Here is a 13262-nt window from a genome sequence, read left to right as displayed (position 1 = left end):
TGTCCCCTGCCCTGTGGGTGCACCAAGGCTGGGTGCAGCACCCCGTGCCCCCCTCGATACTGCTCAGCCCCCTTCCCCACCCGGCCTGGCGTCCCCGGCTCGCCTGACCGCTGAGATGGGACCTGAGAGCCAGGTGCTTGCTAGTGCTTGGGGGTCACCCCACGCTGAGCATCCTTCTCGGGGGACAGGCCTGCGTGCCCTGTCCCACCCCTCCAGGAGGGCAAGGCTGGGGCACCCCGACTTCCCCTCCTTGCTCCCCATCCCCCGGGCTGGGCTCGGGGGGCTGTGGGAGGGCTGGGGTTGCTTCTTTGGGGGAGGTTGCAGCAAACCCGAAACTGCTGGTGGCAGGCGACGATTTGGGGGTGTGCGGAGCTCTCGGAGCCCCCCCCCCCCGGGGGATGGGGCCGTCCTGCCCGGCATGACACACGCCCTGGGGATGGGGGGGGCGGAAGGATGGCGGGGCCGGGGCGGGCCGGGGCGGGCCGGGGGCGGTCGGATGGCGGCCCCATAAAAGCTCGGTGCCACCGGCAGCCCCGGGAGCGGCGGCGGCGGCGGGATGCGGGTGGCCGTGCCGGTGTCGGTGTGCTGGCTGGGGGCTGCGCTGCTGGCGGCGGGGCGCAGCCTGCCCCGGCTCCGCCTGCCCTACCGCGGTGAGCCGGGCCGGGGGCACCTGCTGCGGGGGGGGCGTGGGGTGGGGGGTGCCTGCCCACGTAGGGGTGTCCTCAGTCGTGCCCCCCACGGGGCTTGGGGAGCCTCAGCTGTGGGCGCTGTGCTCAAAGTGCGGGTTTATGGTGGGGTTTGGTTTGTTTTTTCGGGGGGGGGGGGGCACCTTGCGCTGGAGGCTTGGTTTGGGCTGGGGTTTCGGTGGGTGGCTGCTCGGCACGCTCCCCTTTCCCACGCGGGACGTGGAGGGCCCCGAGAAGGAGGAGGAAGGAGCCGGGTGATGGGGCGATGGGCTCCGCCGCCGGGACCTGCACCGGCTCCGCCGCTTCCCACGAGGGATCGTCTCCCACGTGGAGTGGGGGGACACTGAGGCACGGCGCTGTTCTGGCTCGGGCACGCTCTGGCGTGTGGGTTGGGTGGGTGCCGCGGTCCGTGGGTGCTCCTCTGGCGTGGGCATCCCCGTGGGTGCTGAGGATGCCGTGCACTGCTGGGTGGGAGTCAGGCGGTCCCCCAGCTGCCCGGCAGGTCCCCTGGGCGCTGCTCAGCCCGGGCACCCTCCAAGACCCCGCCGCACCGGGGTGCGGGTGCTGGGGTGCCAGGGGGGCCCTCGAGGTGCTGTGCTGGGAGTGCTTGGTTTTAATTAAAACTCTCCCTGTGATCCTGCTCTGGCTTGCTGCATCCCTCGCTCTGCCAGCTTAATCCACGGGCTGCTTCCAGCCAAACTTGAAAGAGGAGTCCAGAGCACCCCGATCTCCTCCTCCTTGCCTAAAAGCAATGAACCTGCTCTAAAAAAGTTAAAATAAAACAAACTGCATAATGCATCTCTTCCCCCCTTCCCTGGGGGAAAGGGGAAAGGCGTGGGGCAGCCGTGCTCCCAGAGAGCCCCGGGAGCTGCGGAGCACGTCCCTGTGCCAGGGGAAAGCTGCCGTCTGCCCTTGTGCTGCCTGGGTTGGGGGTCCCCCGGCCCTGGGGTGTGGGCTGGTTGTGTCCCTGGCTCTGTCCTGGGGCAGAGTGGGCGGCCCCAGGTGTTCCCTCCCTGTTGAAATGGGGAAACTGAGGCACGCAGTGCACCACCCACCCCCCCCCGCTTACCCTGGGAGGCAGCAGGCACCTGGGATGGCTCCTGACTCTGCCCCGTGGTGGGACTGGTGTCCTCAGGTTGGGCTTGGCAGCAGGGCTACGAGGTTTGGGGTCCCGGCAGAGCTTGGTTGTGGGGCTCGGGTCTGGCTTGGCATCCGATCCACTCCAGCCCGAAGTCCGGCTGTGCCGTGCCGTGCCGTGCCGTGCCCCAGGTGCCCCCAGGTGCGAGGGGTTCCCTGGGGCCGGGCGGGCTCCTTGGCCTCCCACAGGGAGCGAGCAACCTTTTGAAGCTTTTTTTTTTTCTTCTTAAGCTGATTATTCTGTTCCTCTTCCAAATTGGAAACAGAAACTGAAATTTCCCATGAAACAAATTCTGCCACCGCCTTCTCCCTGGGGGGAAGAAAAAGAAAATGAAAATTTCAATTAAACCCATTAGAAGCCTCTGAAATAAAAACTGGGATGAACTGAAGCTGCTCGCGCTTAGTTCGTCAGCTTGGGCTGCGCGTGACCGGTGGCTCTGGCTACAGGGCAACTTTTGGGGGGGGGCATAGGGAAAGGTGTGCGGTGGGTGCAGGGGTGCCCACATCCCCACCCCTCCCTCTCGCTTCAAGCCACTCTTTTCTTTCTGCTTTGACTTCCAGCAGCGGCTCGTCTAAGGGGAAAGAGCATTTTGCTGCTGTGTGCACCAGGAGCATTGGGTGCCCTCCGAGCTCTCCGCTGCCTCCCCCAAGGGACCCCTATCCTGCTGCAGCGGTGCTTGGGGGGGTGGCTTCTATGGGACCCCCACCCTGGGGATAAAGGGGTGCTGGGGATGGATGGAGCATGGCAGGGTGCTGCTCCCTGGGGAGATGAAGCCAGGGAAGGGGAAGGCGCCCGGAGCCGGTGTAACCCGAGGCGCAGGAGGAATTTGTCAGGGCTGGGGGAGAGGGGAAAGCCTCGCCTGAAACAATAAAAGGAGCCTGACGACTTTGCCAATGTTATTCTGAGCTGGGAAAATGTTATTGCAGGGCAAGAATAGAAGGAGAAGGAGCGTTTTCCTGGGCTGGGCCCGGCGATATGGGAGGACCTGAGATGCTGGGAGGGCACAAGGAGGAGGGTAGCCCCCAGGGAGATGGGGCTGGAGGGGTCCCTGGAGCCTGGTGCCAGCTCTGCTTGCAGGGACAGGGGTCTTCGGGCTGAGGATAGAGCCGCTGAGGCTGTATCCCTCCATGCCACCAGCATCACCAGTTAGGGCACTGGGACTGCCCTTGAGCGACTTGGTGGGGATGGGAGCTGTGTGTGATGGGGTGGAGGTGGCTGTTCTCCCCTCTGGTGATGGACCCTGTCTCCCTGGTGGGTCCCAGAAGAGGCATTTCCCAACAGGATGGGGGCATTGTGCTGCTGGCCACCTCCTCGCTGGAGGTGACAAATGTCGCCCCAGGAAGAGCAGGGCTTGGTGTCCTGGGCTGCTGGCAGCTGGGCTTGTCCCAGCGCCACCGCCTCTCCAATGGGGATGTGCGTGGGGAATGCTCCGGCTGAGGGTTTCCCTGGGGTCAGCAGTGGCGGCTGGCAGCCTTCCTCAGCAGAGGGTGTCTGGGGACATGGGTGTGCTTCATCAATGGCGCTTTGTCCTCCTCCTCCTCCGCCTGGTCGCGGTGGCCTGGCCCAGGGTCAGGGTGGTTGCTGGGACAGAGTTTCGGAGCCCGGTCTTGCTCTCGCCCTCTTGCCCTTTCCTTCTGTGGCAGCTGGGTGGGTGCCACCATGCCGGGGTTTTTGCTTGCTGACCCCAGAAGTCATTTCCCACTGGAAGCCAGTTGTGCCACTGCCCCCATGTCATTATCGCTGCAAGGGTCCCCTTGGCATCCCGTGGGATTTGGGCTTGGACCTGCTTTGGGAGCCTTGACCATCAGACCCTGTTGTTTTGGGCTCTTGGGGGTGCCGAGTGGTGATGTCCATCCTAGGAATGTAGTGTCGCTGTGCCGGTGCTGTTCCCCAAGTGCCGTCCCTGTGCCGTGGCAGGGAGGAAGCGTCCCCGACAGCGAGGTCCGATGGTGGTGGCAGCAGGCTTTGTGTGCTGGTTTCCCCGTGGCACTGGCTGGGTGCCTGCTATTGTGTCCCTGGCTGGCACCACGGGGGAGGGCAGGACCTGCTCTCTGCCCACCCCCTCCCGGCCTCTGTGCGAGCCCAGCCTGGGGCTGATGGCAGGCATGGGCTTCGCCAGGCTCTCGTGCACCCTGACTCGCTGTGGTAGGAGCCCGGCAAGGTTCAACTGAAGCTTCCTGGGGGCAAACTTGCTTGGGACCCTGCTGCCCGCTGGCTCCACGGCTTTGCCCTCGGCTGGGAGGGAGAACAGCACCCCAGGCAGGGTGAGGCCGGGATGCCCATGCCTCCGGGAAGGGATGGAGATGGATGCTGCTGGCTGCAGCTGGGGGCAGCTCTTCTGCTGGCCCTGGGACGGCTCTGCGATACTCAAAAATGGCAGCTTGGAGGGACCCTCCGGCCTCTGTGCCCATCACGGCCCTCCGGTCGCCCCCTGAAAAAAGCCAGCACCCCTTGGTGCCACCAGCAGGGTGGGGATCCAAGCATCCTTTCACATTTCCCAGGCAGGTGTGAAGGGCATTCGGAGGCTGGGAACCTGCATGGGACCCCCTCTCCATTTTTCCTTGCAGCATTGTCCGATGGCTGTGCCCCAGGTGGGGGGGGGTCCCAGGGGTGTGAGCAGGCACTTGGCTGTGGGACGTCATCCATCGCTTTTCCCTCCTGTCCTCGCATTGGGTGACAGCTCAGGGCCGTGGGGCTGTGCTGTCCCAGTGGGGTGGGCTGTGGGCTGGTGTCCGGGGGACCCCGACGTGCACAGCAAATGGAGGGATGTGGCAGGGGCCGCTGGGGACCAGGACGTCCCCCAGGTTCAAGGTGAGAGCTTGTGCCTGCAGCCGGGAGGGGACATTTGGGACGAGCAGTGCTTACGATGTCCTGAGGGTCTTTGGGGCTGGGTGGCTCCTCCTGACACTTCCCTCCGTCCCTGGCAGAGCTTTTGGGCACCAACCGCTCCGTCCTCTTCTTTGGCCACCGAGGCTTCCTGGGCTTCCGCTCGCTCTACCTGGATGAGTACCGTGATCGGCTCTTCATCGGGGGGAAGGATGCGCTCTACTCCCTGCTCCTGGACGGGGCCAATGCAGATGCCAAGGAGGTGAGCTGGGTCCTGCTGAGCACCCCAGGGTCTCTGTCCCCACCCTGGCCCCTGTGCAGCCTGGGGTCTCCGTCCCCACCCTGGCCCCTCTGAGCACACGGTGCCCGGCCGAGCCGGGTGAAGCCACCCTGAAGCAAGACCTGCCCTGGGGATGTCCCTGTCCCCGGTGCCCTGAAATGCATCGAAAACTTGTGCCAAGGGAGGGCGGCCATGGTGGCTGCAGGGCAATTAGCCAGCAATTAGTCATGGTTGGCAGCTGGTGGCACAGCCCACTTGCGAGCTCTGGGTGCTGAGTGGGGTCTCGGATCCCACTCTCCTTAAAAACTGCCATCAGGAGAACAAATGCTCCCCATCCCCATCTGGGCATCCCCTTCACGGGCCAAATATACAGCTGAACGCCTGCAGGGACAAGGAGCTAAAAGCGTCCATCACTGCAATGAGCTGTGCCGGGGCTCAGCTGGAAAAGCCCCCAGACCTCTCCTGGCTCCTCAGTGGGAGAGGTGATGGACCAGAGCGACGATGCTGAGCAGTGGTTCCCCTTCTCCTTCACCCCCTCCACTTTGAATTCTTGTTTTTTAAAAGTGGCTCTGGGCTGTTTCTAGCCAAAGAAAGCAGAGAAGGAAATGAAGTGCCCCTCGGCGTGCTGGGTCACTGCGATGGGGTCAAGGGCTTGTGTACCCAAGCTGCCCTTGGTCTGAGAATTGCCAAAGGCTGTGGGGGACTTGGGCTCCATCCCTCCCTGCTCTCCCCAGCACCCTTTCCCCACACCACCCACGAGTCCACCCCCTTCCAGGCCAGCTCCGGCCATCCCCAGCGTGACCACCCAAATCCAGCCTGGCTGTGGGCTGTGACCGCCGGGGTGCATCTCCCCAGGAGGAGGGGTCCTGCCCTGGGCCGCAGGGTGGGAGCCCTGGGCTGGGTGGGCTCTGGGGAGCTGTGGGTCCCTCTCCCGCCCCCGCTCTCCATCACGGCGCTGCGGCAGCCTGGGGATGTGTATTTGCAAGGCTGGGTCCCTGCCGCCCCCACTCCCTGCTCCAACAGGTCCTTTGTGTTTCAGATCTACTGGCCACCCCTCCCTGGGCAGACGGAGGAGTGTTTTCGGAAGGGGAAGGATCCAGGGGTGAGTCTTGCCCCATGCATGCACTGCCCTAAGCTGGGGGGTTCCCCTTGTGCCCCGGTGCCAGCTGGCTCCCCTTGCACCGGAGCTGTGCCATGTCATCCCACCGGGGATGGTCCCATGGGGCTCACGGGCCACTTAATGCCAGGGCAGAGCAAGGGACCATCCCTGTGCGCGAGGGAAACTGAGGCAGGGAGTCGGTGACCAAGCCTGGCCGTGCGAGACTCTTGCTCTGGGCTCTGGAAATCCCGCCTCCACGGCCACAGAGCGGTGGCCAGCGTACCCCAAACGCAGCCGCACCACGCGGGCAGGGATAGCTGTGCTCCAGGACCTGAGCTCGGAGGGACCAAAAGCCGCGTGCTCTGCTCCGGACCCCAGCGACGTGGTCTGGCCCATCCTGGCCATCCCCGACGGTGGGAAATCTGTAACTCGCTCAGGTTCAGTGACCTGGCTCCCCAAACCTTCCCCCTCTTTGCACCCCTCCTGCTCTGATAGGAAACAGGACTATGGCGGGGAGAAAGTCCCCGAGGCTCCCCTGGCCCAGACGAATTGTTCCCAGGAGTCCCCGTCCCGCTCTGCGTGTTTATTTTACGAGCTCTCACCGACAGATCCAAGCCGGGGCAGGCTCGATTTTTTATTTTTCTTGAACTTTTTTTTTTTAAAACTTGCTATTTTAGAGGCTCTTTGCAAAGGGAAAATAAACAGCGGGGAGGCTGGGAACCCCCGGGGCAGCTCGGTGGCGGTGTTCCCAGCAGACGAGGGGCCCCGTGTCCTGCTGGGGGGAGACGATGGGGGGTAGGCAGGGCTGGCGGTGGTCAGGGGGAGCTGCCGAGCTAACGGTGGTGATGCCTGAGAGGGAGAAGGATGGGAGCCCTTTTCCAGAAGGAACTGCCAGGGGGTCAGAGGTGGCAGGTCTGCAGCCCCGGGGGGGGTCATCGCTACTGGTTCCCTGTAGAAGGGGACAATCCCAGACAGTAGCGATCAGGGCTGTCCTGGAGGCAGCTGAGGATGCCCGTGGGTATCCGTCTCCGTCTCCCACGTTTCCTTCTTTTGTTTCATTCCCGGCGCAAGCAGGAACACGACGGGGAAGGATGTCCCTGCATCTGGTCGTGTCCTGGGTGCCAGGAGAGGAGGGTCCCCAGGGGTTTGGGGCTGGTTGTAGGATCTTGCTGGGCCGGTGACCTTGCTCCCCCGGCCGGTGTGGGCTGTGTGATGGGGTGAGCACACGGCTGCCCGTGCGTGGGAGATGCCCAGGTGCCGGCTGGATCATGTGTGGTTCCCCCGGGGGTGCTCTTGGTGGCAGGAGGACCAGTCAAATCCCCGTCCTTTTGCAGTGGGCTGGGGTCCACCCAGATGAAGTCTGTGCAAGCCCCATGGGTGGGTGCAAGCTGCCATCTCGCACCCCTGGCACTGGGGTGAAGGCAGAGAGCCTGGGTGCAGCCAGGGAGCCAGGGCTGGGGCTCACCCATCACCGCAGGGCTGCAGGCAGAGGCAGGGAGCTGGGGGTGGGCAAAGCACCGAGCCCCCGTGACCCTTCCCCTCCCCTGCCGTCCCCCCAGACCGACTGTGCCAACTACGTCCGTGTGCTGCACCCCTACAACCGGACGCACTTGCTGGCCTGTGGGACGGGCGCCTTCCACCCCGTCTGCACCTTCGTCTACGTGGGGCACCGTGGCGAGGTAGGGCAGCACCACGGTGGGGTGCCCATCCTGAGCGTCCCCAGCGGGACACCCCTGGGAGGTAGATCCCCACTTTCCACCTCCTTCCTGGGAGGGATTCAGGACTGCGTGGGGATGCTGGATGCAGTGTTTGTCCCACACTGAATATCGGGGGGTGTGTGTCAGGAACCAGCTCCCTGATGTGCCTTTGCCCCTGTGCTACCCCCTCCCCAGCTCCCCCACCTTTCTGGTCTGGCGTCACCTTTCCAGACATGTCCCCTGGGGCTGGTGTCCTGCCAGGGGCTGCGGTGTGGGAGGTGTTTCCTCCTCTCCCAGCTCAGAAATCAGGTTGGCCAGGGTGGAAAGGCAGGGGCCCTCTTCTCTCCTCGCAGCCCTGTGCCGTGCGGGCAGCGGGAGCCCTGCCTGTACCACGATGTCTCTGGCCAGACTGATGGGAGAGCGGTGGGGCTGGCGGGTCCCTCTGGCTGCTCCATATCCTCATAGGATCAGACTTGCCTTAAAAAGCACAGATCCTGCTTCCAGACGGTCCCTTTGGGAGCGCTGGGGCTGCGGATGCTTGCAGCGATGCGCCTGCAAGCTGGGCAGGGACCACCACCAGCCCCTGCGTGCCCGGGAACGACCCCATCGCCAGGGCATGGCTGGGGGCTCACCTGCCTGCTCCCTGCCTGCTCCCCCTCGCCCAGCACGCCTTCAGCCTGGACCCCGACAGCGTGGAGACCGGCCGGGGCAGGTGCCCGCACGAGCCCAGCCGTGCTTTCACCAGCACCATCATTGGTGGGTTGTCTTCCTCGGGAACTGAGAGCCTTTGGAGTGCCAGGACCAGGAACGGTCCCTGTGCTGGCTGGGGCTGGCTCTCAGCACCGCGGTGGGGTGTTTTTGCCAGGCGGGGAGCTGTACGCCGGCCTCACCGCGGATTTCTTGGGCCGCGATCCCGGTGTCTTCCGCAGCATGGGGACCCGCTCTGCCCTGCGCACCGAGGTGGACCAGCGCCTACTCAATGGTAAGGGCTCCCCTCTGCCCCTCCATTCCCCCCAGTTGGGCTAATGCCGGGCACCACGAGCCTTCTGGTGGCCACGGCATCTGCTGGCCACGGTCCAGCATCCCCCGTGCCAGGTATGAGCTGGGAAAGGCACTGGGGCAGCAGAGTCTGGGGGTCCTCCTGGCCCACTCAGCCCCAGCGTGGCGTGGGGGTCCAGAAGCAGTGGCCGTGCCCTCTTGCCAGACCTGACATGGCTGGCTCTTGCTCGTAGACCCCAAATTTGTGGCAGCCCACTTGATCCCAGACAACGATGACCGGGACAACAACAAAGCCTATTTCTTCTTCACGGAGAAGGTGGTGGAGGCAGATAGCAAGGAGCATGCCATCGTCAGCCGGGTGGCACGGGTCTGCGTGGTAAGATGCTGGTGGGGACCACGGGGGACAGGGATGTGCCAAGTCACAGTGGTGGCCCTGATGCTCCCTGTCCCTGCAGAACGATGCTGGTGGCCAGAGGGTGCTGGTTAACAAGTGGAGTACCTTCAACAAAGCCCGGCTGGTGTGCTCCGTCCCTGGCCCCGGTGGCATTGACACCCACTTTGATGAGCTGGGTAAGGGGTACATGGAGCTGGGGACCTCACCAGGGCTGGTCCCTTAGTTGGTGGCTTCTGGAAGCCCCTGGCCTTCCAGCAGAAACCCCATGATTTCATCCCCAGAGGATGTCTTCTTGCTGAGGACGAAGGATGGGAAGAGCCCGGAGATCTATGCCCTCTTCAGCACCATCAGGTGGGTGGTCCAGCTCCACCCTCTGGGGATATCCAGCTGCAGCCACCCATGACCTGCCCTGTCACCGTCACCACGTGGCTGCTGGCTGCTGCCCAACCTCCGCCAGCTCTGCCCTGGTCCGTACGGAGATGTCGGTGCTCCCGTGCCCCCCACCGATGCTGCCGGTGCCGAGCATGGCTCTGCTCACCCCATTCACCGTCCCCTTTCAGCCATGTCTTCCAGGGCTCTGCTGTCTGCGTGTACCGCATGGCCGACATCCGGGAGGTCTTCAACGGGCCGTTTGCCCACCGGGAGAGCCCCCACCACCAGTGGGGTGCCTACGAGGGCAGGGTGCCGTACCCGCGGCCGGGCGTGGTAAGTGACTCCCTGGAGTTTGGGTCCCCTCTGCTCCTCCGATTGCTCTTTGGGGGGTGGTGGGGCCAGTCCCTCATCTTCTCATCTGCTGGGATGGGCTCCCTATGGGATTCACGCCAGGACAGCTGGGGACCAAGATCTGGCAAAGGGGTGCAGAAGATGGATCCTAAACTGGAAGGCAGGGAGGGACCCAAACCAGCTCTGTGGGGTGATGGAGGGGGAAGGAGGGATGGGTGCTGGGCTGGCTGGGCTGAGCTGGCCCCCTCTTGTCCCTACAGTGTCCCAGCAAGACCACCAACCAGCCCCGGCGGCAGTACAGCTCCACCAAGGACTTCCCCGACGAGGTGCTGCACTTTGCCCGTGCTCACCCCCTCATGTACAAGCCCGTGTACCCCCGGCACCGCCGGCCCCTCCTGGTGAAGACCGACCTGCCGTACCGCCTGCGCCAGCTCGTGGTGGACCGGGTGGAGGCTGAGGACGGGCAGCACGACGTCCTCTTCCTTGGGACGGGTGAGCGGCAGGAGCAGCGTGCAGGAAGGAGCCTCGGCGCTGGGGCTACCAGTGGGCACGCCACTGGGATGCGCGATGGCAGGGTGCTCACACCTCCATCCTCCTTCTCCTCCCCACAGACGCTGGCTCGGTGCTGAAGGTGGTGGTCCTGCAGAAGATAAGCTCGGCCACAACTGAGGAAGTCGTCCTGGAGGAGCTGCAGGTTTTTAAGGTGCTGTTTGCTGCCTGGCTTCCAAGGGAGGGGGGCAGCAGGGTGGGCTCAGGCTGGGGACATGTGTGGGGACAGAGGCTCAGGGCTGTCACCGCACTGTTGGGCACTGGGAGGTCTCAGGTCTGTGAGGGCAGAGGGTAGCTGGGGGTGTTTTCACCCTTCCCAAAAACATTCCCAGTGCCCCTGCCTGAACAAGCCGGGGTCTCTGTGGTGAGGCTTTCGTCAGCCTCGTGTCCGCTCTCCTCCCCTGCAGGCACCTGTGCCCATCACCCAGATGGAGATCTCCGTCAAGCGTGTGAGTACAGACACGGCTCAGTCACGGGGCTGGGGACGGGGCAGGTGACCGGGAGGGGCTGAGTTGTCACCAGCCTCTCAAAGCCCGCATGGTGCTCACCCCGGGGGTCCCGGCTGGGGACCCTGGGTGCCGTGCCCACAGGGGCTGCCAGCATCACCACCTTGGTGCTGTTCCCCCAGCAAACGCTCTACGTGGGCTCCAGCCTGGGGGTGGCTCAGGTACGGCTGCACCGGTGCGAGACCTACGGCATGGCTTGTGCCGAATGCTGCCTGGCCAGGGACCCCTACTGTGCCTGGGACGGCACCGCCTGCACCCGCTACCAGCCCTCTGGCAAGCGCCGCTATCGCCGCCAGGACATCCGCCATGGCAACCCCGTGCACCAGTGTCTGGACCAGAACCTGACTGGTGAGAGACTGGGGAAGGCCCATGGGGCTGGGGGCTTGTCCAGGTGCCCCAAAATGACCCAGTGTCTGCAGCCCTCGGAGGGCTTGCGGCCATCGCAGGTGGGCTGGGGCACCCTTGTCTCCCTGTCCTGTAGACCAAGGGGTGCCCCACGAGAAGGTGGGTGCTGCTGGGGCTGGGGGTCTGTCCCCAGGGAGAAGGGGACTGAAGCCACACGGAGGAGGCTGACACCTGGGTGTGTGGAAGCCTGGCTCTGCCCTCCCCGCGAGCCCGTGCTTGTCTTTGCCCCAGTGGATGATTTTGAGAGCGTTGAGGAGAAGGTGCTTTATGGAGCGGAGGACAACAGCACCTTCCTGGAGTGCGCGCCCCGGTCCCCGCAGGCCAGCGTGCAGTGGTTCGTCCAGAGGCCCCCCGACGAGCAGCGGGACGAGGTGAGGCTCCCCCTTGCACCTGCCTTGCTCCCCTTGCGAGGACACGGGAGGGACGTGGGGCCGGACCTGGACCCCCCCAACCTCACGATGGCTGACAGGTGAAGACGGACGAGCGGGTCCTGCAGACAGAGCAAGGGCTGCTTTTCCGCAAGCTGCACCGCCATGACGCTGGCATCTACTACTGCAAGACGCTGGAGCATGGCTTCACCCAGACGGTGGCCAAGACGGCCTTGGAGGTGATCACCAGTGAGCAGCTGGCACACACCTTCCCCCGGCAGCGGGGAGACGAGCCCCCGCGTCCACCTTGTCCCGAGCCCCGGCTGGTGCCACAGGCTCCCAAAACCTGGTTCAAGGACATCATGCACCTCATCAGCTCCCAAAACCTGCGGCGGGTGGAGGAGTATTGCGCCCACCTCTGGTGTGGCGGCAGTCGCCCCCACCACCGCAAGAGCAAGCTGGCCCAGGCCAAGCACGTCCTGGCCGGCGTGGACGTGGGCAAGAAGGGACGGGTGGCCAAATCCCACGGCGAGAGGAACCGCGTGCCCCGGCAAGCGGCGGCCACTTAGAGAGGGCAGGGTAACGGACGTGGGGTGGCCGTGGGCGAGGACTGGCTGCTGGTGGGCCCAGGGGACTCCTGCGCTGGTGGGTGGCTTGCAGCGGCGCCAGCCCGGTCCCTCCATCCCCCCGGCTGAGGTGGACGGGGTGCCAGGGCTGACTCCTGGGCAGGTCCCCGTCACCCTCGGTGGCTGCAGGGCCACCTCTGAACTGGGTGGTGTGGCGGGACGCATCGGCCCCACGGCTGGGTGCTGTGGCGGGTGCAGAGCCACGGTCACCGGGGTGGGTTGGGGCTCGGCACGTGCGGTGCCACGGCTGTGCCATCACCCCAGGGAGCTTGCTGGCTGGCTTTCTCCGCAAATAAAGAGGCCGAGAATGGCGCCGCAGGGAGCGGCTGACAGCTCCAGGCTCTTTCCACGCCAGCACGGGGCCTGGGAAAGATGATGCCTGCTCTGACGGGGGTGAAAACTGACCTTCACCCCAAAAAACCTCCGTGCCAAGGATGAGCCCTCTTGTCCACCATGCCTGAGGAGCCAGAGCTGTGCCGCCCAGGATGACGTGCCCTGGGGAACAGCTTCCCTGCGGCACCAGGACGTGCTCAGCGGTGCCAGCCGGTGCCTGTGTCCTCTCCGTGCCCCCCCCAGCCACAGACCGTTTTAGGGCTGGGCAGGGTCAGGGAGGAAAGCCAAGGGACGCGGGCAGGTTAGACCCGTTCCCGGGTAAACATGGGAGAGGCACTGGTGCCACTGCCATCGCTGTGCCCAGGCGGGAGCGGGGACATGCAGAAGAAGGTGGCCCCAGCACAGTTTGGGGGGGCTGCACCCCAACCCAGCTGCGTTTCTGGTGGTTGGTGGGACGAGGCTGGTTTGGGGAGGCTTGATGCTGGCCGATGGAGCTAAAGCAGCACCCAGGGCCTCCCCCAAACACAGGGGTTGGGGGGTAGGTGTGTGGAAAGCACCCGCAGGCTCCCAGCAAGGTGCTTGCTCGCTTTCCTCACCCGACATGAGCTCACTCGCCCTGCCTGGTCAGCCCTG

The 13262-nt window shown here is 64.7% G+C and overlaps 1 protein-coding gene across 1 annotated transcript; it reads left to right on the top strand.

Moving 5' to 3' along the window:
- The first annotated feature begins 551 nt into the window (after positions 1-551).
- Positions 552-12619, top strand: SEMA3G (semaphorin 3G). The gene is made up of 16 exons (XM_075761910.1): positions 552-650; positions 4752-4912; positions 5970-6032; positions 7589-7708; positions 8392-8482; positions 8592-8708; positions 8959-9101; positions 9181-9295; positions 9401-9470; positions 9680-9824; positions 10103-10334; positions 10454-10545; positions 10799-10840; positions 11020-11245; positions 11534-11673; positions 11772-12619. Exons 1-16 carry the CDS (start codon positions 557-559, stop codon positions 12237-12239), a joined length of 2319 nt encoding a protein of 772 aa, XP_075618025.1. The 5' UTR covers positions 552-556; the 3' UTR covers positions 12240-12619.
- The last annotated feature ends 643 nt before the right edge of the window (positions 12620-13262 follow it).

The sequence above is a fragment of the Balearica regulorum genome, chromosome 10, assembly GCF_011004875.1.
Source record: "Balearica regulorum gibbericeps isolate bBalReg1 chromosome 10, bBalReg1.pri, whole genome shotgun sequence".
Classification (NCBI taxonomy): domain Eukaryota; kingdom Metazoa; phylum Chordata; class Aves; order Gruiformes; family Gruidae; genus Balearica; species Balearica regulorum.
Note: the sequence above shows the minus strand (reverse complement) of the source record. Positions and strands in the feature narration are given on the sequence as shown.